This window comes from Harmonia axyridis, chromosome 2, assembly GCF_914767665.1.
Source record: "Harmonia axyridis chromosome 2, icHarAxyr1.1, whole genome shotgun sequence".
NCBI classification, from domain to species: domain Eukaryota; kingdom Metazoa; phylum Arthropoda; class Insecta; order Coleoptera; family Coccinellidae; genus Harmonia; species Harmonia axyridis.
Window position 1 is genome coordinate 25,301,998 of NC_059502.1, and position 25,282 is coordinate 25,327,279.

At 31.5% G+C, this 25,282-nt stretch overlaps 1 protein-coding gene across 5 annotated transcripts; it reads left to right on the forward strand.

Annotated features, from left to right (window-relative positions):
- The first annotated feature begins 430 nt into the window (after positions 1-430).
- LOC123672182 lies at positions 431-25,074 on the forward strand. Of its 5 annotated transcripts, none has more exons than XM_045606190.1 (3): positions 431-962; positions 22,790-23,064; positions 24,306-25,074. In XM_045606190.1, exons 2-3 carry the CDS (start codon positions 22,794-22,796, stop codon positions 24,446-24,448), a joined length of 414 nt encoding a protein of 137 aa, XP_045462146.1. In that variant the 5' UTR covers positions 431-962; positions 22,790-22,793; the 3' UTR covers positions 24,449-25,074. The 5 variants fall into 5 exon arrangements, with proteins under 5 accessions (XP_045462146.1, XP_045462145.1, XP_045462143.1 ...); XM_045606189.1 differs by lacking the exon at positions 431-962 and adding an exon at positions 3,583-3,730; XM_045606187.1 differs by lacking the exon at positions 431-962 and adding an exon at positions 10,814-11,022.
- The last annotated feature ends 208 nt before the right edge of the window (positions 25,075-25,282 follow it).

The window sequence follows — 25,282 nt, forward strand, 5'->3', positions numbered from 1 at the left end:
CTCGTAAATTACAGTGATTCTTCAACCTATACAGCCTGATATCAGATAAATTCTAATCTTATCACTGAATAAATCTACCTATATAATTATTTTACCTAGGTATATTTTATCTCAAACCTATACCTGTATTTGTGATATCAGTTGATCATCTTATAATTAATTTGGTCATGCGCCAAAAGTATAAATTATCGCATAAAACATTTTTTTGAAGTGAAGATGAACTGATGAAGTTTTCACGTTATCTCATATAAAAATTAACATAAAAATATGATTTTTCGATTAAATAAATGCAGATACGTGAAATGAAATGCTAACTGAGAGTAACTGCTAGATAAATTAGAACTTATTCCCAATAACGCCTTTTTTACTTGAATGATATTGGTAGCACTGGATACTTGACACTTTCATTGTTGATACCAGTTTTAGAGGTTAGGGTAGAGTCGAAAGTCCTATTAGTATATTTTGCTTTTAAGTTATAATATATGTTTTATTTTCATTTGTTTTTTACGAATATTTTTTATTGAATCGACAAAAAACATCTGAAAACATTCCGTTTTTCATACAAAACCAATAAACGCAAAGAATTTGACTCGATATAAAATTGCCTACTATTTTGCGTAATAACCTGTTCTGTATCCTAATAAATAAAGGATAATAAAGCAAAGGAATGTCATTTTCTTGATATTTATTGTGTATTTCGTTTTTGACCTGTGTATTTTGTTTGAAGTGACTTGTGACCGAAGTCTTATCTAATTTATGTTTGTGTATTTATTTGTGTTGTGTTGACTTGATACCTGATAATCTGCAAAACTGGCTTCCAAAACAGGAAAAGGGTCCAAAGGGGGCCTTGCAGGAATAGGGATACTTTGGCTATCGAGTAAATCACAAAAACAAAAGAAAACCAGAAATTTTAACGATAACTACGAAAAAGATAGACATCCAAAGGCCTCGAAAAACCAAAGGTAATTTGCTCTCCCATTACTTCTAGTTGATATTCAAATAGTGTAGTAATGAAAAATATCGCTAGTACATTCAATGAAACCGAGAATGAAACCAAACCATTCTTTTGTCAATTTTAGATAAAGGCAATGACTCATTATCTGCATTAATAACATTTACTGTTTTTGAGAATGACTAATAGTAATTTCAATGATTTATCACAAGGAGTGGTAATTTTGTAAGCATTAGGTATATCAGTTTTCCTATTGATCTTTATATTTAGTAAAAAAGTCCTATTACAATTTACAAACAATATGTTCATTGAAAGTCAGTGAAATAGGATATATTATGTGAGAAAATGCGCTTACTATGTAGATCTGATATTTGCTATGCCAATGTTTATTATTCTACTAGGCGTTGCCTAGTTAATAGTTTTCTTAACGTTTTAGATATTACAACAAAGGTGAGGAAAAACTTTATTTCGTTCCGATTTTAGCTGAGCAACAGTATTTAGCAATTTTTACATTTCCATTTCATCATAATGAATTCAACAGATGTACCTAGTGTGTTAATAAATTGCCCAAATTTTGAGGTATAATTTTTTGAATAAGAACAATTGCTCCAAGACAAAAACATTAAAAATATAGATCACTAATGTATGCTAAATTTAAAAGAGAATAACAACCTGAAAGATTCAACTGATATATAGAATACGAGATGAAATAAATAAAGGTAGAGATAACTCTTCAGGCAAACATCATTATTTATTTCACCAGAAGGTGCATATGGATCCTGATTTTCAATGAAACAATGGTTAACCATAGGTTTTTATTTTAAATAAAAAATATGTATTTCCAAGTTTTTCAATTATGTTCGAAGATAAAAGATCTTATAAGTTATTACTTCGCCATTCGCCGTTTATGAGTTAAAAATTCAATCAGTTTGCTTGTGCGAAAATGGTATAGGTATTGTGCTCGGTATTATGATACAACTTGAACTTTTAAGATGGCTGAGAAAGGCTTAAAGGCACAAGTTAAGGCATAAGCTCATTTTGCAATTTATATGATTGATAATCTCGAGGATAATCTTAGGATTTCTCGCGCCTTTTAGTTCATAAAACAAAAATAATGGATGCAGTTATGATAAAATTGGTTTTTCTCAGTGTTTTTTCTATGGTCAGAACGTTTTTTTTCCGACCATACAAAATCTGAAAAGTACTTCACACTGACAGAATTATTATTAGTTATTACCGATGTTATTACTGTTGAAATTGAATTGGACATGAAGCAGGCAGAAATGAAAACATATTAGTGATACGATATTTCACCCAATTCGCGAGTTTCTCAACAAAAAATGCACTTCTTATGTTCCATGATGAAACAACGTTTCACATCAACTCAAAATATATTGAGATGAATACCTAAGTATATCAGAAATTCAGAAAACAAACTTCAAGCGCGCCAAACGACATAAAACAACGGATGACACTAGACTAGGAGCGAAGTAGTTGCCAAACCTTGGTTTTCAGCAGGTAGATACAGAAAATAATAAATCATTTGCTTACTATAAATTCGACAATTAAGAATAATATCGGATTCCAAATATTCAAATTTGCATATTTAATAGAGAATCACTCAAATAAATATAGGTATTTCATTCAATATAATATGCATCCATAACGATATAGTAAAATTGTGGGTTTGAAGATATATCACAAACTGACAACTTAATCTAACCATGTTGGGGACATGTAAAAATTGCGTATACTCCTATACTCCCTCTATCTATGTTTATTTCCTTATGGTGCCGCCATAAAAACTATGCGGACTCGAGTGAAAAAAGGCCAATACAATTAAAATCCAAGAAGGCTAATCCCTTCAAAAGCCCGCCACTTTAATCTTAAGGTTTTTCAAGAGTAAGGGAGCACACCAATGTTTTAGACATCTCAAAAATTGACTAATTTGTAGGCATTTTCTCTCAAATCTGACATCAATTTCGAAATATTCCCCCATTTATCACGGTTAAGCCGAATCAATTCTTAGGTTTACATTCAGGGCTAGATTCAGGGAGATTTAAGGTCCGCTTAGCGATTGGATGAATACGTTAACTAAAGCTTTAGAAGCTTATGATTCAAGGGTAGCAGGACCAATTCCACAACTTACTCATAAAACAAACGCGAAATCGGAACCTACCCTGAAAATTTCAAGTTTCAAAATCATTCCGGTCTAGAATCATTGTGTTTACGGACGGACAGAATCGAATTTGAGGGCGGATCATTGAGTCGAACTTCGAATCACATCGTGACATCGTGAGGAAATGATAGGTACAGCGATGGGTTCAGGGAACAAGCCTTAAAACTATATAAATGTACTATAATTTCCATAAACCATTTCACGCGAAGTCGTGGTCTCAATCTTCATTCCATACCATTTGAGATATTCTCATTATCTTATAAAAGGATATATAATAAACTGAAGTGTAAAATTCGCAATATTTCTATTTGTGTTTTTCTTCGTAACATAACTGGATGCTCTTGTAAACTATACATTCCCGTCTCGAAATACATCATATGAAATGTTAAATATTTGTTCATTCTATCAGCAGATAATAACACGTCGTTGAATCCTAGGAAATGGATATTCAGTCATATTTTCGCTTCGTTGTATGTCTTGTTTGTTAAATCTTCACCTCGGAGTCGCTGTCCAAAGTCGTCAATAATTAAAAAAAAATTGACTATCGTTTATTACTTGACCGTGAAGATGGATAGGAATCAATATCGAATTCAATATAGGTAAGTGACATGAAAAGTTCGAGAAGAATTCTTATGGCATTTTTATAACAGAACGAGATTCTGTTTTCTAAGCTTTCCTAAACAGTCGTTTTTTCTAGCCCAAAATTCAATATGTCTATTCTATTCTTCTTTGTTTTTCGTACAAAATAATGTGAAGCAATTAGTCTTATCGCAAAACGATTTCTTTCTGCTAACCTGTAGAAGTTAAATACAAAAATATACATATGTAATCAATATTTACAACAAGAAATATTGACATTCTATTCATGTAGGTAGATTTATAAAAATACAAGAAACGATTCGAGTGTATACAGCAATCAGTTATATTATAAAATTTGAATGTTATGATAATGTTTTATTAAAGATACCGTGTATATCTCATTGAAAATAAACCAAAGGATTTATCGGTTTATTTATCATAGGAAATGCAAAATTGGGCAGTAGACATTTGTTTCGAGCAATCAATCATCCTTGCGTCGTTGGAGACCGCAGAATATTATACATATAGGATATAGTCTCGGATATAGTGATGATATACGCTTATTCAAGAGTGAACGAACGCTCAAGAGCTCCTGATTTCACGTCAGTGCTTTACTCGATGTTTTTGAATTTTTTATTCTTATGACGCTATCAGCACGAAATTTAACAACAGGTTTGAAATTGTTATTCTTTTTAGTCGTGCAAAATCTTAGAACATAGAATACCAATACAGTTAATCTATACTCTAAGACTGAAATGCATATTAGGATTTCCTAAATTATTTTCGATAGTTTTAAAAAACAAGGTGAATGCACTCGTCAATTTTTGAATGGAATGACATTCGACCAAATTGAAAATATTAGTTTTATTTCGTGGCGACGCCGCAATGTCATACTTTTCATTTCCATCTTTTTTCCTTTGATTTTGACAGGATACATTAATTAAAACCCGATCCTTGCCAATCAGAAGCTGAACTAATATTCTCAAAATTGGCAAAACAAAATCTAATCAGTCCATACACCAAGTTTTTAGACATCTTAGTTTCTATGATATTTTGTTTGACATTTGATAATTCTGATGACTGATGACATTTGGCTAGAAGTTTGAAATTGTTCTTCTGGTTCACTGATATTTCTTTTTCAATATTCTTCTTCTAATTATGTAATCGAATTTAATTATTTATTATTTAATTAATGAAATTAAATAAGATTTTGAATAAAAATCCCTAGATTTCTTCTTCTTTCTCAAACAGACTGCTGTGCAACGAGTAGTGCCCCTGATTAGAGAGGTCTGAATATGGGACCGTAGATTTCTATTTTATGTTTTCGTTGAAATTAAAACAAGAGATATATAACGTCACTCAATAAGTCTCGAACATGGCGCACACATGGCTGCACCAGTGAGATACCAATTTTGTTTTCTCGTTTCGAAAAGAATGGAATCACATATAATTCAAATGAATGTTTTTTCAATATTAATCAGTAAATCGACTCACTATTGTTCATATTGTAAACAAATTTGAAAGATCCTCAGTAGTCAATAATAATAATAGTGCCTTTATTGTAATAAAAAATAATACATGATATAGAGACGAAGTCTGGCTTAAGCTACTCCACTTAACCCCTAAATTTAAAAAAAAAAACAAAAAATTGAGGAAAATACTAACAAGAAAAAAATAGAAACAATAACCTCAAAACAGCAATGATAACAACAGTGAACCCAACTTAACAGATCATCTGTTTCCTTAACAACCTTTCCCTCAAAATTTTTCTCAATGATCTCACAAAGACTACCCCACATGAAATTAATTATGAAGATTGGCAGAACTATAATTTCGCCTTACTTAGGCCCCCCCAAAAAAAATCCGGACCCCTCTTGGCTACCTCTGTTTTTGAAAGCTGGCGTCGCCACTGCAAGAATGTGTTCTTATGTACTCGAGGATGTTGTTTCACTTGATTTTATCAGCTCTATTTGATGAAATTTCTGTAAACAAAATTATTACCGGCATTGAATAATGTATCTACATACTTGAATGATATACATGGTTAGAGGGGCAGTACAGAGATATCAAAAACCGTTAGAAATACAGAGTGAATTATGAAAAAGTTGCGTTATTTAGAGATGAGTGTATTGGTGTGAATAGATCCAAAATATCTCTAATGGTTCCCGAGATATCTCGAAAAAAATAAAAATCGAGATTTTCTTTTTTTCTGTATAGCTCATTTGTTTTTGGAGGTAGGTAATTTCACGAAATTTGGTTTATAGCCATTATCCAATATAGATATTCTAATGGTGTCTTCAGATTTTTTCTGTTTCCTATTGTTCCATTGAGGCGATAGTCAATTTTTTTTTTCTTATAAACGTCATATTCGTTCTCCTTATGGGGTGATGAAGAAAAAAATTACGAATTCAACAATGTATCACTCTACAAAAATATCGAGTCTAGGTACACGAATTTGGAGAGTTGTTAGGTGAAATCATCACTTGACTATCGCGTTTCTCAAACAATGGAAAACAGAAAATATGTGAAGACACTATTAGTATCTCTATATTGGATAATGGCTATAAACCAAATTTCGTGAAGTTATCTCCAAAAACAAGTGAGTTATACAGAAAAAAAGAAAATCTTTATTTTCAGTTTTTTCGAGATATCTCGGGAACCATTAGAGATATTTTAGATCTGTTCACACCAACACATTCATCTCTAAATAACGCAATTTTTTTTGTAATTCAAGCCACCTTGTATTTTTAACAATTTTCGATATCCCTGTAGTGGTCCTCTGAATACGAGTCTGAATAGTTCAAACCCTGTATAACTGACTCCGGAATAATATTTTTGTTTAGTATTGTGCAAGTATTTGATTCGTCATTCAGTTTGATCCAACATTTATGTTAGTTTAGTTATTTCCCATAAGATGAACAAAAACCATTGACCGATCAAGAACTGGCGAAGTCTTGAGAGGATTTCATTCAATGGGTTAGAAATGGAATATGCTGCTCCTTCGAAAATGAAAGATTCGACGCATTGACGTAGACTAATATAATTCACAATTAAAATGGAATAAACGATTAATTTTCACCCGAGTAAGCCTATAAACTAAAAAAAAGGTGCTTATATTTATTTTTACCAAACCTATAAACTGAAGATTATAATGTGATAAGTCTCTCTTTTTGTTGAGAATGAATGGTTTTTTTTAAGTAGGTAATTTATATGAGATATATCAAAGAAATATTTGGATCCAACAATCAAACGATTAGGAACGCAAATGTTGAATTTCGACATAAGATCTATGGAAATGAAGAATAGGTAGATATTTCTCAACTTTCGGTATTTCGGAAGACCAGTCTGCAAATCAGTAGAAATGCCGAAAAATCGGTAGGTTCGGCAACATTGGCGTAATGTAAAATTTCCGTCTCCTAATTGATGTCAATGCTCTTCACAAACCGAAACTTTTAAAATTTATGAGAAGGGAGGGGGTAAAACTCTTCTTACTTGAAGCCAAAAGTTAACTATTTGCAAAAATAGGTGTACCTAATCTACCTACTTTCAAAATTTGGGAAGGGATCATTTCATAAGTCTTGCCAAACTGAAAGGTTGTGCTCGTGGTTGTGTTTGTACAGAGATGGATCCTGAAACAGTAAAGATGCTTCCCAGGTAAATAGAATGTTCATCAGATGTTCATAATTTCGAAAGCCGTTACAAATTTTCGCCGGAGGATTGTCTTTTCCATCTCATTGCATTTTAAGTCTATACTGTTTCTAATTTCGAATCGGTTGTTCTTAATTTGTGAAAACTATGTAGAAATAGTTAACATTATCCACATTGCATCAATAGATATAGAAAAAATGAATAATTATATAATAAATGATGTATTGTAATATTTGGAACCCTTTTTTGAAATATCAACTGAATAGTTACTAGATAAACACACTTTTCTATAAACTATCTACGAAAGGAGCAAATAGTGATTTCAAGTTAAAAGAAGTTGCCTTTCTAAATCTAATGTGACAGTTCACATTGAAAAAAAAATAACGTCGTTAGACTTTCTCTTTCTTGAAGTACCCCGTACACTTCATTTCTACAATAAAAAATTTTAATGATTCATTATTTTTAAAAATGAAGGAGTTAACACCTTACATTCTCTAATTCTACGTTTTGGTCATTGGCGGTTCCTAGAATATAAAACAAGAATTCGTCACGAACAACGTATATGTGGTCATCAAATCATTTGAAATTTTTTAAGCACATTTTCAAGAATCAATTTCAGTTCTGTTTTATGTCATCCTTCGACTGAGATTACTAAGTCACGTTTGAAGAAAAAAGGTTTTTTATTCTGTTGCTAAATCCATGAGTTTCTTTGACGAATTCTGTAATATTATGAAAACTTCGGGCACACTTACGCCATTTGTACCTACTGCGAAAAAACTACATGAAATATGTTCCATCTCCTCGTGAAGAAGTGTTATACCAAATTAATGCCAAAAAGAATTCCAACAATTCCTTCGAGCGATATTCTTGAATTTCTTAATTTCCGGTATTTTCTTTCAATTAAGAGCAATTCTTCGTCAACTGCCCTGCAGTTCTTTTCAGGAGCTATGAGATTACATAACTGTAAATACCCGGGTTTGAACTTCAAGGAATAATATTAATTTTTGGGAAATTGAGATATTCATACATATCTGAATTGCATAGTTTTTGATAGAAACAGCAATATTGTTCTACATCATTTGGATTTACATTTTAACTTGATGGGAAATGTAATCATCAGATCTTAAATAGGTATTGTTAAACATAGATAATGTAGAGAACGGCATAATATGCAACTTGGCGCTGGAATTTCCAAACTACTTGAAAGTCTAACAAAAATGATGTGTTTACTCAAAATAATTTCTTGAAATCACTACTGTTTATCTCGAGGGTTTCTGAATAGTTATTAATAATACAAGTGCAGAAGGCATTGATATTCTTCTTGAGTTTTTGAATGAACTATAGTGTTAGAATGAGCTTTCTGTACGAGTATTATTATTATTTTCTCTAATTCACTGGATTTGTATTGGAATTAATGAAATATTTCCATAAATATCGTTTAGTGATTTTGCATTGAAAAATGAGGGGTTGGCAGAACAGTTCTCACACAGAATTCAGGTTCATATTTTATTGTGATGGTACTCGGAATCTCCAGCCACGGATTTATCTTTTATCTGTCAAATTCGTGATACAGAAAACTGTTCTGCCAACCCGCATTTCTCAATGCAAAAATCACTAAACAATATTTAGGGAAATATTCCATCAATTTCAATAAAAATCCAGTGAATTAGAGAGAATAATATATTGTGTCCGTAAAGTATGGAAAAAATTCATTTTTAGCTAAACAGACCATTTCAAGAAAAAATCCTGAAACAAGTCGATTTTTGATTTTGATTTGTCGTATTTTTAAATAATAATCTAATATACAGGGTGAATTACTTTTGAGTAATAACGTCACCGTCATTTTTTTTTAATGGAACATCCCCATTTTGTCTCAATTTTCCGATTACTCTAGCTGAGCTGATTCCAAAAATGTTTCACATTTTGATTCCAATTGGTACAGGGTGAACAAAAATACAATAGTTTTGTGTGTGCTCATAAAGTAACGCGTAAATTGTTTATTAGTTAAATTAACAATATTATCAAAAATACTTATTGTCTAGCGGCAATCAACAAATAATGACATTCCACCAAAAACTAGACGACTATGTTTTTTTTTTAAATTGATAAGAAATAATTTCTTTCATATTCTGTCTGCTAGACCACAAGTACCAAACATGTTTGGAAACAGGTCATTTTTATTAATCTAAAAATGTAACAAACTACGGGGTGTTACATTCAAACCAATTGCCGCTAGACAATAAGTATTTTTGATAATATTGTTAATTTAACTAATTAAGAATGTTACGCGTTACTTTGTGAGCACACACAAAACTATTGTATTTTGTCCACCCTGTACCAATTGAAATCAACATCTGATACATTTTTGGAATCAGCTCAACTAGAGTAATCGGAAAATTGAGACAAAATGGGGGTGTTCCATTTACAAAAAAATTACGGTGACGTCATTACTCGAAAGTAATTCACCCTGTATATTTGATTATTATTTTAAAATACGGTAAATTAAAATAAAAATCGACATGTTTCAGGATTATTTCTTAAAATGGTCTGTTTAGCTAAAAATGAATTTATTCCATACTTCACGGACACAGTGTATAATACGGGTGCAGAAGGCATATTCTAACTCTCGTTCATTCACAATGAAGGTTTTTACAAAAATCAAGTGATGGTTTCACATAACAATTGAGCAAACAAGTTATTTGACAATTCTTGCACCAGCCTAATAATAAGGAAGTTTGAATTTGCGTAGCTAGACTCGATATTCTTGTAGAGTGTGATACATTGTTGAATTCTAATTTTTTTTCTTTATCACCTCATAAGGAGAACGAATATGGCGTTTATAAGAAAAAAATTTGACTATCGCGTCACTGGAATAATGGAAAACAGAAACAATCTGAATACACCATTAAAATCTCTATATTGGATAATGGCTACAAACCGAATTCCGTGAAGTTATCTCCAGAAACAATTGAGTTATATTGAAAAAAAGAAAATCTCTATTTTTAGTTTTTCCGTGATATCTCGGGAACCATTGGAGATATTTTGTATCTGTTAAAACCAACTCACTAATCTCTAAAAAACGCAATTTTGTTCTAATTTAGGCCACCCTGTATTCCTAACGGTTTCCAATATCTCTGTAGTGCTCCTCTAAATAGTTCTAACCCTGTAAATTCGAAATGTTATAAAAAAATCAATATATAAAATTTGTCAATTTTTTTCATCTCTTATCAATGAGATAGAAATAATAAACTGCAATGTAAGGTGAGCGATAGTTTTCTGTTTAATTATACGATGCGTTTCAAGAATGCACTACGTAGGTATGAACTAATAAACTGTGCATCGCCAATATCTTTATCGTTCTATACCACCTTTTCAAGCAAACTAAAATCAACTGCCAATATCAGACAATAGATTTAATTGAAACACTCATTATTGCATAACGAGGAGGCTCAGTTTTCAAGAACTGTCTGCCGTGTTGTGTACCGTACTGTGTATCATACAATTCAAATGCCTATCACTGTAATTAACAGGTCCCTATCACTTCCTAAGACGTAAAAAATTCAGGCTTATATGCTGTTCTACTGGTTGTGTTCGCCATGGGAATTTTGGGACCTATCGTCTGGTTCCAGTATGTGGTGTTCTGTTACATATTGCAGTATATTTTGTAAGTTGAAATCGTCGTTGAGTAGAGGATGAAGTATTTAATTAACTCTTTGCTATTGCAAGAGGAATTTTTCACAAAGCGTTTTGATTAATGAAGGTTATGCAGGATAAAATCCGTTTGGACGGCTGTTTTGTTTTATTATTTTCTATGATAAATCTCTGGAATCGCTCAAGAAAATAATATTCCAGGAAACATCTCACGCCGGGTCAAAATCTTGAGCGTATTCTTCTACGTTTGAATAAATTTAACATCTATCATTAGCGATAGTTTTCAATTCTAATGCTTCAGATGTCATATTGACATCTAATTTAAATATACTTCTATGAATATCTATGATCACCAATTTTGATGTTGATTGTCATAGTGACATATCTTTTATTCATTGAAAAAGGCGATATATTCATAAATTCATTCAATACCTGAGTCTATGCTCCGGTAGTGATATTGTAATATTTCGTTCAAGTTCTATAGCTTGGACCGTAGAATAATTAGTTTGCTCTATAGAATACCTTTTTCGCAAAAAAAAATCATACAAAAATTTTTAAATAGTTTGATCCATTAAAAAGTATAGGTCGATGAATGTACAGCTAGATTATTTTAACTTCAATTAATGCCAAAAACATTCTTTGTTGTTGTGTTGGTCATTGGAAATATTCCCCCGAATTACACTCGTGCACCAAAATGACCAGATAATTTCGCATTCCAGCGTGTTTTCTTTGAAAAACTGCATGAGTTCATTTTTCAATAAGAAAAGGATCATCGCACCCTTATATCTATGCCACTGAATAAGTTTGGCAGGAGACACCTTATTCGAAACATTAGATTATCAAGACCTCAATACCTAACAATTAAAACAATGAATGTAATAATACAAGAGTTATAAGTAAAAGACTGTTATTTTTGACTGCTTGCAAACTGTTAATCTAGTGCAATAAAAAATCTGCAAGTAGCAGAAATATTAGCCCTGTGAAACATAACAAGAATGCGACACCAAAATAATGTTCTCCATAATCCCCCTAATCAACTTTTATATAAAAAGACAAGAATTAAACAAATAAATAAAAGAATTAGGAGACTCAACAAGAACTTTCATTCTAAACTTTTTGAACAGCACAATATAATTGTACAATACAATAAATAAGTCAACAGGAAAACACACCACATAAACTCTTCTTAAAATGTTAAATACCAAATAAATAATTATTGTACGATATAAAGTGTATTATATTTAATTATAAAATAAATGTAGATTAAGAGGCTGAAAGACTCTAGATCGATGGCCATTTGTTTAGAGGCAATAAATAACCGTTACTACTACTGCTTTGAAACCCATAATTTAAAGCAAACGAATACGAATTCTCCAATGTTTTTATGTTCGACACTATTCAATTTGAGTTGTGACAACTTTAGGAGAGGATTTTTTTTTTTTAAACAAAATAATGAAACAGCCATCGAATCGAAAAAGCCATTCGACTATACTCAGCTTCTCGTAATCATCTAAAGGAACGGCCAGCAGTGCCTAGTAGATTGAAATGATTGAATTATGAGCCTTCAATGACCTTTTTAATGACCGTAACTGCAACATAAATAGATTACTAGACTGAAAGTTCAACAAATTGGACATCACAATGTATTTCCTTCTTGAACAGCAATGCTCTCAATCGTTAATTCAAGAATGTCCGTTGGTCCGGCCGTGAATACGATTACTCTCGAACGGAAACCTGGAAATATTATGTTTATTCGGATAATAAGAATCATAGAAATTTGAAGAAAAATATCTGGAAAAATCCGTTATACTTTTTATTGACGCCAGATCCCACCGAGTTCAGATACTGCCTGTATATAAAATAAAAATTTCATACTTTATAAAAAATTTCGTTTCGATCGCATCGTCAGAACCATAAAAAAGTCTAACAGATATTTATGTGATCCGACCGGGTTGAAATAACATATTTATACTAACAAAATTTCAAACCTAATGCCAAATATGATGATCACGTCACCAATACTTGATATTTAGTTTGTAAGTATGTACAGGGTGTCCCAAATTCTATGCTCACTGAAGGCATCTCGAGACCATTTAGAGAAAAAATCAAGGAGCCCATAACTCTTTTTTCGAAATAATCACATATCTGGAAGCAGATCATAGATATTTGGATTCGTCCTCGAGTTACAGGGCGTTTCTGAAAAATTACTGTTTCAAATATTCCCCTATATCTTGGTTTCTATTCGAAATATTCGAAAAATTCTAAAACGATTTTTGCAGTTATTTTTATGGTTTATATGATACTCATAACAGATTATAAATATTAGTTACAGTTTTAGAGATATATAGCAAAGTTGGTATTTCTTAGATTTTCAACGGAGTTTTTGTCCGCAGTATTGTTGAAAAGCATCTCGTTATCGTTTTTTCAAAAATGTTATCCGTTTCAAAGATAATATTTTTTTGACTCCATTGTTTTGATGGGACACCTTATATTTAAATATTATATATATTGGAGAAGAGTACCTTTTTCGTATAATTTTCTTTGCTCCATCGAATACTTCTATTTTTCACCAAAACGAATACAACAAAAGAAAGTGTAATAAAAAAATGTATTCTAACAACAAACATTTATGCGCACGAAATTTCAATCTGTTGGCATTCTCCGTTTAGAAGTTATGTGGAGAAATATTTCAACTTTGGAAAAATATATCTCCCTTAATATGCATTTTTGGCAATACGTTTATTCATCAAACTATACTTATTTTTCAATGTACTATCATCCCCAGAAAGCTTGGTACACATTTTTAAGTCACTCTGTATCAGATCAGAACTAAAATCAATTAACATATATCTTAAAAACTAGACCTGACAGAAAAAATCAAGGTTGATATCACTACTTTTGAAATCAGTGCTAGCTTTGCGGCATCAAATAATTTTTTTTCATTTTGTTGACTTGTGTGAGTTTAATCATTCAATATTTTCCACTTGCAAATTCCTCAACAACAATTGTGTATGGGTTAGTGCGAATTCATTTAAAATTTTAATGATTTATTTTTCTCTCGTTGTGAAATGAACCAATCAGAGACAAGCATCGTAAAAATATTGTTAAGATAAACAACTAATACAGAAGACCTATACATTAAATAACTAGTTGACCCAGCAAACATTGTTTTGTCAGAAATGCCGCTTTCGTTTCGTTGGCACAATTGATTTCGAAAATATAAAGAGTATGGAATCATCACAAATTTGATTTTGATTGACTCCCATAATTGAGTCGTTGGTATTTCTGAACAAATATTCGAATAATTTTTAGATTAAATCTCACACTTATATTGAATTCAAATGCATGCTACTTTCGAATTTCACCTTATTGAGAATATAAAATAAAATTTTTGATCCAACAGGATGAATTTACACAACCTCTCCTATGATCGACATCCTTCATAATATCTGTCAGGCGTCAACTTATTCTGCAACTTGATATAGATTGGTCCATAACCTTCAAAAAATCACCAATTCTAACGTATACTCTCAGATATTATGGAAAGACCAGTGTCTGCCATGTATTATCTGCTTTCTGGAATTTATACAAACATCGTACTTCCTTTATAGTCCTGTTTTATTTTTTTGAATTGCTTTACGTAAATTTTTCTGTTTAGTAAGTTACTGTATTATTTGGAATATAAACAAATCTAACAAATCAAAGATCATAAAAATCGATACAGACATTCTAACAAGGGCCCGCAATTTTTTGTTTAACTGAAATTTGCTAATGTTATACCTTTTTAGAGTCCACACCACGTGATATGCCAAATTCTATTGCAAATCTACAGGCGATTTATTTTTTGGAACAGTGCTAACTTTTTTCATCCAGAATTTTTTTTTTGTGAACTGATAGTAGATTCAAAAAATGTAATAAGAAACTGAAGTCTAATACTACTCTCTGGTTTTTTGTAGTTTTGTCGTATCTGCTACCGATATCGAGTAAAAAAAATTGAATGAACTATTTTTACCATAATTGTTGATGAAAGTATTAAACTTAAACAGTAGTTATTTTATTGTCTAGTCTAGTGTAACGATTATCATTGTAACCACAGAATAAATAACTGAAAATTTTATTAATTCACATAGCTTTCTTAACGGAATGAACAGTTCTTGAATATCTTGAAGACGAAAGGATTAAATGAAAAAAAAAGATAAACTGAACTCAGGAATTGGGATAGAAAGACATTTCTAATGAGTTATCACTGACCCCATTTTTCGTATCCGAAATTTAGGGGTTGTTGTTCTAATACTAAGGGTTGAAGCGTTATGGTTTTGAATTTGAAATTAAAAGTTATTCCCCTCGAATCAAAAATCGAGTTGTCCGAATATTTTTTCGAAATGAATTAATTTCTCCTGTTATCTCCAGGGCCGCAAACCGGACATTTTGCCGGGGCGCCAAATTGTAGGAGCGCAAAGTCAGTTAATAAAAAAAGACTTATTTTTGACACAAAAATATTTTCTTACTGAAAAAAAAATAATAACATTTTCAAAAACCATTTTTTTTAATCAAATAGGCGTTCTCAACTATAGTTATGAAAATACAAATAGGTACTACAACGCACCTTTTAGAACTAAGTCGTCTTTTTACTATAGACTTATAACTTATAAAGAGAGTCATACTTTTAAACAATTCAGGACGTTTTTTAATGAAATTGAAAAAAGACGATTTCATATGAAATTTAAAAAATGCCTAAGAAGAATAACAGAGGCTCCTTCAAAAACAATTCAGATAAATAAGGCGAAGCAGGAACGCGAAATTTTATTTTGCTGGGGCGCCAAAATGTCTGGCGGCGGCCCTGGTTATCTTGTCTATTTCGTTTTCAAAAGCCCATCCTGTATAATCGTAAAATGTTTTTATAGGTTTCATGCATAATAATAAATCTTGAGAAAAATGTCAAAGCAAAAACAGGCAAGATATTTGCGCAATTCTTAGAAAAGAAATTCAGTGTACTGATCTGAGAATGAATTGTTATTAACAGTTTCATTCTTACTTACTAATGTTGTGTCTTGAATTTGATTGACGAATTCTCTGTCGCTTATTTGGGATCATATTTGGCTGGAAGTGACTAGTAAATGAAAACATTTGACGAAATAATAACCCTCTGTTCCTAGAACAAAGCGCAAAAACTGCCTTCAACACGGTGACCAAAATACTTGTATAGCATAATTGATTCCTGATGTTTACGATGACATCAGATCAGAAACTTATCTTATTCTCTTCGTGGATAGAGTTTCAATCGACAAAAACGTGTCGAACGAATCTAAACAGTCAGTTGTCATAACGAAGTGTTTTGGTTATTCATGATAAGCTATGAGGTACCTTTTCATCGGAATTTGTTATACCCACTTACGAAGCAGAAATCTGATATTTTCAGTTATAATCTCCGATAAGCAACGAAAGAAATTTATCACCTCATAACAAATCTGTAACTTTTCGATTCCTCTATCCGCAACAGCTCAACCATGGTAATTCTCAATAGGAAGTTTTGTGTTTTTCGATCGTGTAAACTGTAGAGTTTAAAAAAGTGTCCCCATGCAAGAAATTACTGAAAACGGTCGAAATCCCTTTTCCAAGTTGTAAGTATTCTTATACAAATTGTACTAATTCTTCAGAAAATAAGGCCCTTGCCAAAAGAAAACACATCATAATCACGTTTTGTTCTACCACATCTTGTAGAACAAAATTGTGCGAGAATATCGCTAATTCATTCGCATAGATTTCATGGTTGTATTTTATTATTATATGTTGGTAGTCGGAACTCTTTTGCCACAGATTTATCTATTATCCGCCAAATTTGTGATGCAGAAAACAGTTCTGCCAACTAACATTTTTCAATGCAAAAATCACTAAACGATGTTTATGGAAATTTGTTTTCAATTTCAAATAAAATTCAGTGAATTAGAGAAAATAATGTATAATACTCGTACTTATTCTACCACTCGTTCTTTCAAAAACGTGATTTCGTGGCTCGTTTTTAAATTTCGAATATTAATGCCTTCTGTACTTGTATTATAGTTATGAATAACTATTTTGAAAGCTTCTTCACCGAACAGACTGCTCTATCAATTCGTTAAAATGTTTGCAATTTTTTTTTAATCTGAGCCAGAAATGTTCTCAAACGTTAAGGTTCGAATCACTGATGACGAATACGTTCATTCATCTGGCTGTACGTAAACACAATAACTCATGAACCGATGAACGGAAAATCAAACAAATTTGAAATTTTCAGGTTAGGTTCAATTCTCGAATGCCGCAGTTGAGGTACTCAATCGCGATTCAATAAATATGGCCATTTGAAATTTTGTTTTTCTGTTCATTTCAATACTGCTAATTCGATCAAGATAAAAATAAACATTTGAATGTAAATTGTAAAATACCTAACAGTTGAAAGCTTCAAGCAAAATTTTATTTTGATCGTGTAATGTGAACCATACAAAACTGAAGAAAAATATCGAAAAAAAATTAACCTCGATACTCAGGGAGTTGAAGTTTGGGTCTGAAAGAGTAATTTCACGCAGATCACTTCGTCAGAACCATAGGAAATTCTAGAATAATATTGAAAAGACACCTAATATTTGGGACTTTTTGTTGATATCGTCATAGAACCATAGACAATTGAAGCAGAATATCGGAAAAAACCCAATATTTTCGTGGAAACAGGTCAAGTTTTAATTTTGCACATATGTATCGGGTGTCCCAAACTCGATGGCCTATTAGACGTTTCTGGAAAACTAATCATAATTTTGAACTGAAAATTTGCATATTGGGGTTTGAGACAATGATCTTTCTCCCTAAAATATTTTCAGATCTCTACAACTTCCGGTTATACCGAAAACAGACTACTACTTCCTTATTTCAAATGGCACTCCCAGTATATTATTGCATCATTAGATAGCTTTTTTTATGGCAATTTCGGCAATATGCCATACCTTGGGTAAAAATTCAACGGTTCACGAGTTATTGGGATTCTTATGAAAAAAAAGGTGGCGATGAGGACTCACATTTTTTTGAATATTTCAGCAGAAAAAGCCTTTTTCGAAAAAAATGTGTTTTGTTTCGTTTACGCAAATACGTAGTATTATAAGACTGTTTTCGGCTTGGACCAAAAATGTACAGGGTGTTCATAAGAGGATCATGAACTTGGACAACTCAAATTCATCAAAACTCAAGATTTTCAAATTGGAACCTATATTTTTTATTATTTCAGTCGAATAGGCCATCGAGTTTGGGACACCCGATATATAAAACAATTCCAAGCATCGTGCAAAATTTCGTGTGATAGAATCGTTAGAACTCAAACAAGAGTGTAATCAGCACCTTTAGCGATCGTTCATTCCTGCACCAATTGCGGTCTCGGAGACCATACACCTATGTACAGTTCTATGGTCTCCAAGGGTGCAATTGGCGCATGAATAAACGACCATCCAATAGCTCTTGACTTCACTTTAGTAGTTTCCTGATTTTCAATGTGATCTCTTGATGTCATGATAATTAATGAGTCTAGAGCTATAAGGATCAACTAGTTTTGTACCAAATTGAATACAATGACTTAGCTCTAGTAGTCTAGTACCTAATTAGATTCCAAGAAACACTCTACTTGGCAATCGAGGGATTTTGATTTAATGTTTGGTCTACTAAAGCTTCAGAATCGTCCATAGCTCACATTTCAGAATGTTTCGGAAACTTTTTGAATGAAATTTCTAACAGAAAACCGTAACTATATCGTTTTGATTAAATCATTTTGAAGGCTAAAAATAAGGAATACAATGTATTAGTTTCTTGAAAAAAATACCTCATTCATTATTGTTTTTATCGATACATCCTTAAAGATTTTGCTTACTTCTGAAGTACACAGGGTGTTTCCAAATTAGACGTGAACCCTGGAGGAGGTGTTAATATCACTCATTTGATGTCGATTGAGCCATATTTATTGATAACCGAAATTCAACAGTTTTCGAGATATGTGGGTACTTGTGTTTTTTGAAAATTTTCTCACCTTTCTTCATTTTTCGTCAAATTTTTGCTACATTGCCCAAGTTTGATTTAAATTTTGAATTATTTTCATCAGAAAAGGATATGATATTTATGAAAAAGCAAAACTATGGAGTATTAGATGTTGAATAAAATTAAGTATTATTTAAAAGTTGGTATATGAAGAAAACTATATTAAATTTCTAATGTAAATTTGCTTGCAACTTTCGAATTCTAAAATTTATATATGATAAAATTATTTCAAAAACTTGTCAAATTCCTTCTCTATTTCCTGAAAAAGTTTTCGTTAGAATGCAGCCACTAGTTCTGTTTCAGCATATTTTGATTTGAAAGAGGAGAGAAGCAAAGAAAGAAAAAAAAAATTTTATTGCAATTGAACTCAAAATTTCAATAGAAAATGTATTCATAAATTATGTTTAAAATGACCTCCACCATTGCTTATGCAAGCACGTGCTCTCTTTCTTATTTCAGTTGTTTCTTTCCGCCTGAAATTTATGGCTCGTTGACACGGTGCGAGAAACCACGTGCGTGAAGGCCTCGAATCGTATTCGCATTCGAGCTCGAACCGTGTATACCAACCACGCGCGTGGTCAGTGTCACCACGTGCGTGCTCGAACGGGTATTATGCAGGTTTATTAGTTGGCGTTCGAGATTCGTGGTAGAACGTTGTTGATTGCTAAATTAAACAGTGTTTTTTTTAAATTATGGCAAAGTTTTTTGTAACAAAACATCAAATTGGTCTGGACTCATTCGAAAAAAGTTTTTGAATGAAGGAATATCTTCATTTCTTAATTCTTGACACAGTTGTTGTGAAACACCAAATTTTTTTCGTCTGCTCACCCACCTTCGCACCCATTCTCTTCTATTTGACACTTTTTTCTTCTTAGTTTTTATTTTTTTTGCTATTATTACAGCCAAAATTTCACTAACAACACACACACCTTGTAGTACCGAATTCATTCTTGCAACTGAAAGCTCGAATCGTGTCAACCAATTTCACGAATGTTCTTTCGAGATGCGAGTCACGAATGCTCTTCACGCACGTGGTTTCACGCGTTCGAGCTCGCACCGTGTCAACGAGCCATTACTCTCGAATTTACTCTCTTACTTTTCGCTGCTTCGTCTATTCTAACGGTATTAGATCCGAAACTCTTGCTGTCTACAAAAATAATCCAAAATTATATTGAAATTTAGTCAAAAAAATTATGAAAAATGAAGTAAGATCTTTAAAAAATCACAAGAACTCAAATATCTCGTAAACTGGTTCACGTCTAATTTGAAAACAGTGATTTCTCGCACTAATTTTTGATAAGGAAATAGTTGTTCAATTTCTTATTCTATATTTATCCTACATATTCAATTTTTCTATTCATATATAATTGATGCCTGAATTTAGTATGTCATATTTCATGGAAGACCCTGTATAGAAGTTATATCAATTTTTAATTATCAACTTCAATGGATTCGAAGGAAAGTTGAATGAAATCACTTCATCCGTCCAAATTTTTTGTTGTCTGACCCACGCATTGTGGTAGATAAATTTATTTCATTGACACCATATAAGTCATACGAATAATTATTTCTACCAACGTATGAGCCGCAAATGAAATCCAAATATGTTATCAAAGTTGAGATTATCGGATTCCTTTTCCTTTAGGCTGTAGTATCGCATTAACCATTCTGTTGATGAGTGTTGTTTCTGATTCACCAGATCCTCATATTATTGATGGATATCGATAAAAATAATGTAATGGATTTGCCGGCGTATGAAGATTACGAGTGCAATGTTTATCATTATGAAAAAACTGTACGTCTCATTGATCCTTCTGGGTCAAGATCAGAGCATCGATTTGACCTACTTCCACGTAATTTTTTTCCTAATAACAGGTGAGAAAAATTCTAAAAGAATTGTTAACTACCTTACTGTCTGTTCTATACAGGAACATCTAGTAATATTATCTGTCGGATCTGATACTTTGAATTGTACTTTTACAAGTTCAGTAACTACCAAACTTATTATTATTTATTTGTGATAAGAGTCAAGATTATAATCTATAAGACTCAGTATACATGTAAACAAAAAAAAAGGGAGCGATAGAATACGAATAACTGGTTCTCAATTTTATGATTTGATTGTATAGTTTTCAAGATGTCATTTTGGCTTCCTAGTCTACCAAAAGTAAACAAAGCATTGTAATTACTCTTGAGATGAAAAATTTTTTTATCTCTGATTTAAGAATTTCCGTTCGCAAAATGTATTTCGAACCACTCTGAAAAACTTTCGTTTAGTGCCTGTCTGTCTGTCGATCTGTATGTACTTAAATCCTTATGCGATTTTAATAATAATTCAATTTTGGGCCATGGCTGGTCCCATAGAAAATTCATCTTTTTCAGTTCGATTTACATTAAATTTGATATGGGTATTCGGGTTGAAAGTTGAAACATTCCTAAAGGTTCCATAGGAATTTCATCGATTTTACAGTGTGCGTTGTGTAAACAACTTCTTGGAAGATAACCGTGTTAAAAGATAGAAGATGGAAAAAAATGTGGTATTGAGTGCCACATTCATTGCTTGTTTTTTTTTACTCTGAACAGCGGTTTATGGTTTATAATTTTCAATAATATTTTTCTCAAAAGAGTCACAGTTTGCATTCACTTCAGAAATGTATAGAACTCAAAATTCGAAAGAAAAAAAATTTGAAAAAATCAATAACGTCAAAAGCTTCAACGCATCTGTTGATTTACTCATTTACACTGAAGAGGGGTCTAAACCGTTTCAGCGATCAGTTCAGAAATTAGTACGCTTTATTTTACTTCAGAGACTATCGATTTATATGAGTTTCTCAATTCTCACTATTATTTATTTCTTTGGAATGGAAAAAAAAAATCAGATATTTTTTTTATTGAAGAATACATATATATATGCATGATATAACTTTTCGAACAAACATTTATTTTTGTAATAATTTTCATATGAAAATATTATACAAAAAGTCTTGTCGAAGGCTGAAAAACGATTTTTTCTGAAATTAGATGAAGATTTAAAAACGTATTCAGAATTCTTGATAGAAAAGGACGATAAATCAGAGGAACGTTTGAATTTGCTTCACTCATCCTGAAAAAGATGTTAACATCATCGTCATCATCAATCGCAATTGATATTGATATTCCACAAAACAATTTAAAATAAATCAAATTCCACCGCTCAATTTTTTGGAAATTACTGAAGAACTTGATATCTCTGGACTCGCCCTGTATATCTTCTGATGCGTGCTGGAATCATGTTTCTCTGTAGAGGACTTCAATCAGCTGTATAAACATCGATGCCTACTCAATTTGGTTTATACATATATTCGAAAAAAGGTTTCTTCACAAAGACCATTTAAAATTTTAGAAATGTTAAATTTAGCCACTAAACGGTTGAATTCAGAGCAGATGTTTTTTCCATAAAAAAAGCATGAGTCATTTTTTTCACAAATTTAACAATCAATTGAAAAATTAATTTTAATTTGAAATATCTCAGTGGCGTACCATTTTTTAAAGTCGGCTTTATGCTTTTCTTCGATATTATTAAAAAATCATTCAGTTTCTGAGATATTTACAAAAATGTGGATATGCTTATGAGGATATAAGTACTTTTTTGCATAAATATTCGGGTTGTTATTCTGCAACAACAGTAATCGGTAGTCATTATAGAGTGATTGATTGATAAACGTGATATTATAAAAAAAATTCATTTCCAGGTCAATGATGTCCAACCACTCTCCGAATTCTCATCGTGAAATGTTCGAATTGAAAGAAACAAATACAACGCCTGCTTCAACGTCTAAAGAATGCGATCGAGGCGACAACCTCCTGAAAGGATCTGCCATTGTAGACGCCACTGATAGTGTTCCAATGAATAGTGCCTATTATGCAATGAACAACGCCAGTAATATTAAGTACATTGATGGTACCCTTCCTTGCATTAATGATAAAGTTCCTTTGGCAGAAAATGAGGACCTTCCCAACAGTTCAGGTAATTATCGAATGAGAAAATTAGAATTTGAACACTATAATAAACATCTTCCTCGGATCTATAGATCATCTTATTTTTTTCTGTTCGATTTATGAATCACAAAGAAATGTAATGTTCTCCAAATTGGATCTTGTCTCCGAGATCCAAGGGGGTCCGGGCAATTTAAAAAAATATATATGAAGAATTGAAAGATTTTGCTTTTTCAAAGTGGGGTAAACGCCCCCATGAGTCAACACTAGTTACTCCACTAAAGGCGAAGGAATAGAAAAAAAAGTATGAGTAACATTTAAAAAAAAATATGAAGAATTGAAAGATTTTGCTTTTTCAAAATGGGGTAAATGAGTCAACACTAGTAACTCCACTAATGGCGATGGCCAGCTTCACAGCTGGCAGAAAGCTATTAACTCATTTGTTTTAGTAACATTAAAGCGGATGTCCATATCAAAAACATATCCAAACAATACTTATCAGACAAATAAGTCTGATAAGAGGATATTGATGTTACAGAATTTTCAATTCCGTACATCAAGAGTGAAAATAAAATTTCTTTATTTCATTGAAAATACAGATTTTTTACGATTTATTTTTGGATTATAAAAGAAAGATGCGTCAGGATCTCAGCACGATTATTTTAACGCTTTAAATTCTAAATTGAATTGCTTCAGTGCCTGCAACTTATCAAGAACCCGGATTTGTGGAATAAAATAAAAATGAAATTCAAACAATAATAATATCCCAATTCGGGTTTTAAATCTATCCATTTCACTATAAGAAATTTTTCAAATAATGTGTCATTAAAACTCTAGGATCTAATGTATCTGTATAAAGTTCTAGGTACTGCAATCTCACAAATAATTATTGATGCATGATATAACTTTCCGAATAAACATTTATTTTTTTATGAATTTTCACATAAAAAAATTTTATACAAAAAGTCTTGTCAAAGGCTGCTGAAAAACGATTTTTTGAATTAAAAATGAAAATCTAAAAACGTATTTTGAATTCTTGCATGTGGTAGAAAAAAACGGTGAATCAGAAGAACATTTGAAACTTATCCTGAAAAGTAGTGGAATCAAAAAAACACTGAGGAGGAAAGAGTACTTAAACTTTGGCAGATCATGAGAAAGCCAACTGGTATAAACCCCTCTTAAACAGTAGTAACTAAATTTCAAGAAATGGGGAAAAAAATTAAATTCTTTGAAATTTTACATTTTCTGATCTCATTTTCATTTTCATTACAGGAACATCTGTGGAACCAAAAGATACCTCCAAACAAAGCGATGAAACAAACAAACCTGACGAAGTGGAACCTGAAAATGAAGAAGATTTGTGCCTAAAGTGCGTATATGTGTCCGTAAAATGTTGTGAATGTACTATTATGTGAAAAGTATTTCTAAATATTGTGATATTCAAGAAATCAGTGCCTTCAATGATCAAATTCATCACATATGTGATGGAGCAAAATACAGAACAACAAGGTGCCAAATTTACCTTATCCTTATATGTTTGAAATTAATTTTAAATTTGAACTTTCAAGTCAGTCAAATAATGTTTAAATAAAAAATTTCTTGGAAATATTAATTTCCAACCTTCAAATTTACAGTCAGTATTAGTTGAAAAACATATTATAAATAACTTAGAAAATTCCCATAAATCTTTTGACTTTGTTTTTGAATTAAATCAAATTAAATATTAAATTATCTTGACTGAAAAAATGAAATCTCTTTTTATTTGTGATATATGTGAATTTTTGTTCAGTTAAATTATCTTCTTCTGATGATTCACAATTAATTTTCAGTTAATCGTTCAATGAAAGTTTAAATGTGGATAATTCCATTTTGATCATTAGGTAATTATCATGTGTTCCACTTTTAATAATCCATTTTAGATTTTATACATATCATTCATTTATGTATTCAGTTTTCTATATATTGAAAAGTGTTTTGTATCAAATTTTTCATAGCAGCTCACTTTTTCTATCATACAAATATATATTTTTTATAAAATTTACTGGTCTATTTTATTGTATATCAGTTCAGTAGTCGATTAACTTATAATGCATTTACGCAAATTTTCCTAGATTATAATGCCAGGTCATAAAATTTCTGTTTTTAATCAAGCAAGAATACTGGCTTATAAAAAAATGCAGAATAACATAAATAATAATTCTTTGTCAATGTGCATGAAATGATGCCATAGCCTTTTTTTTTCATTTTTA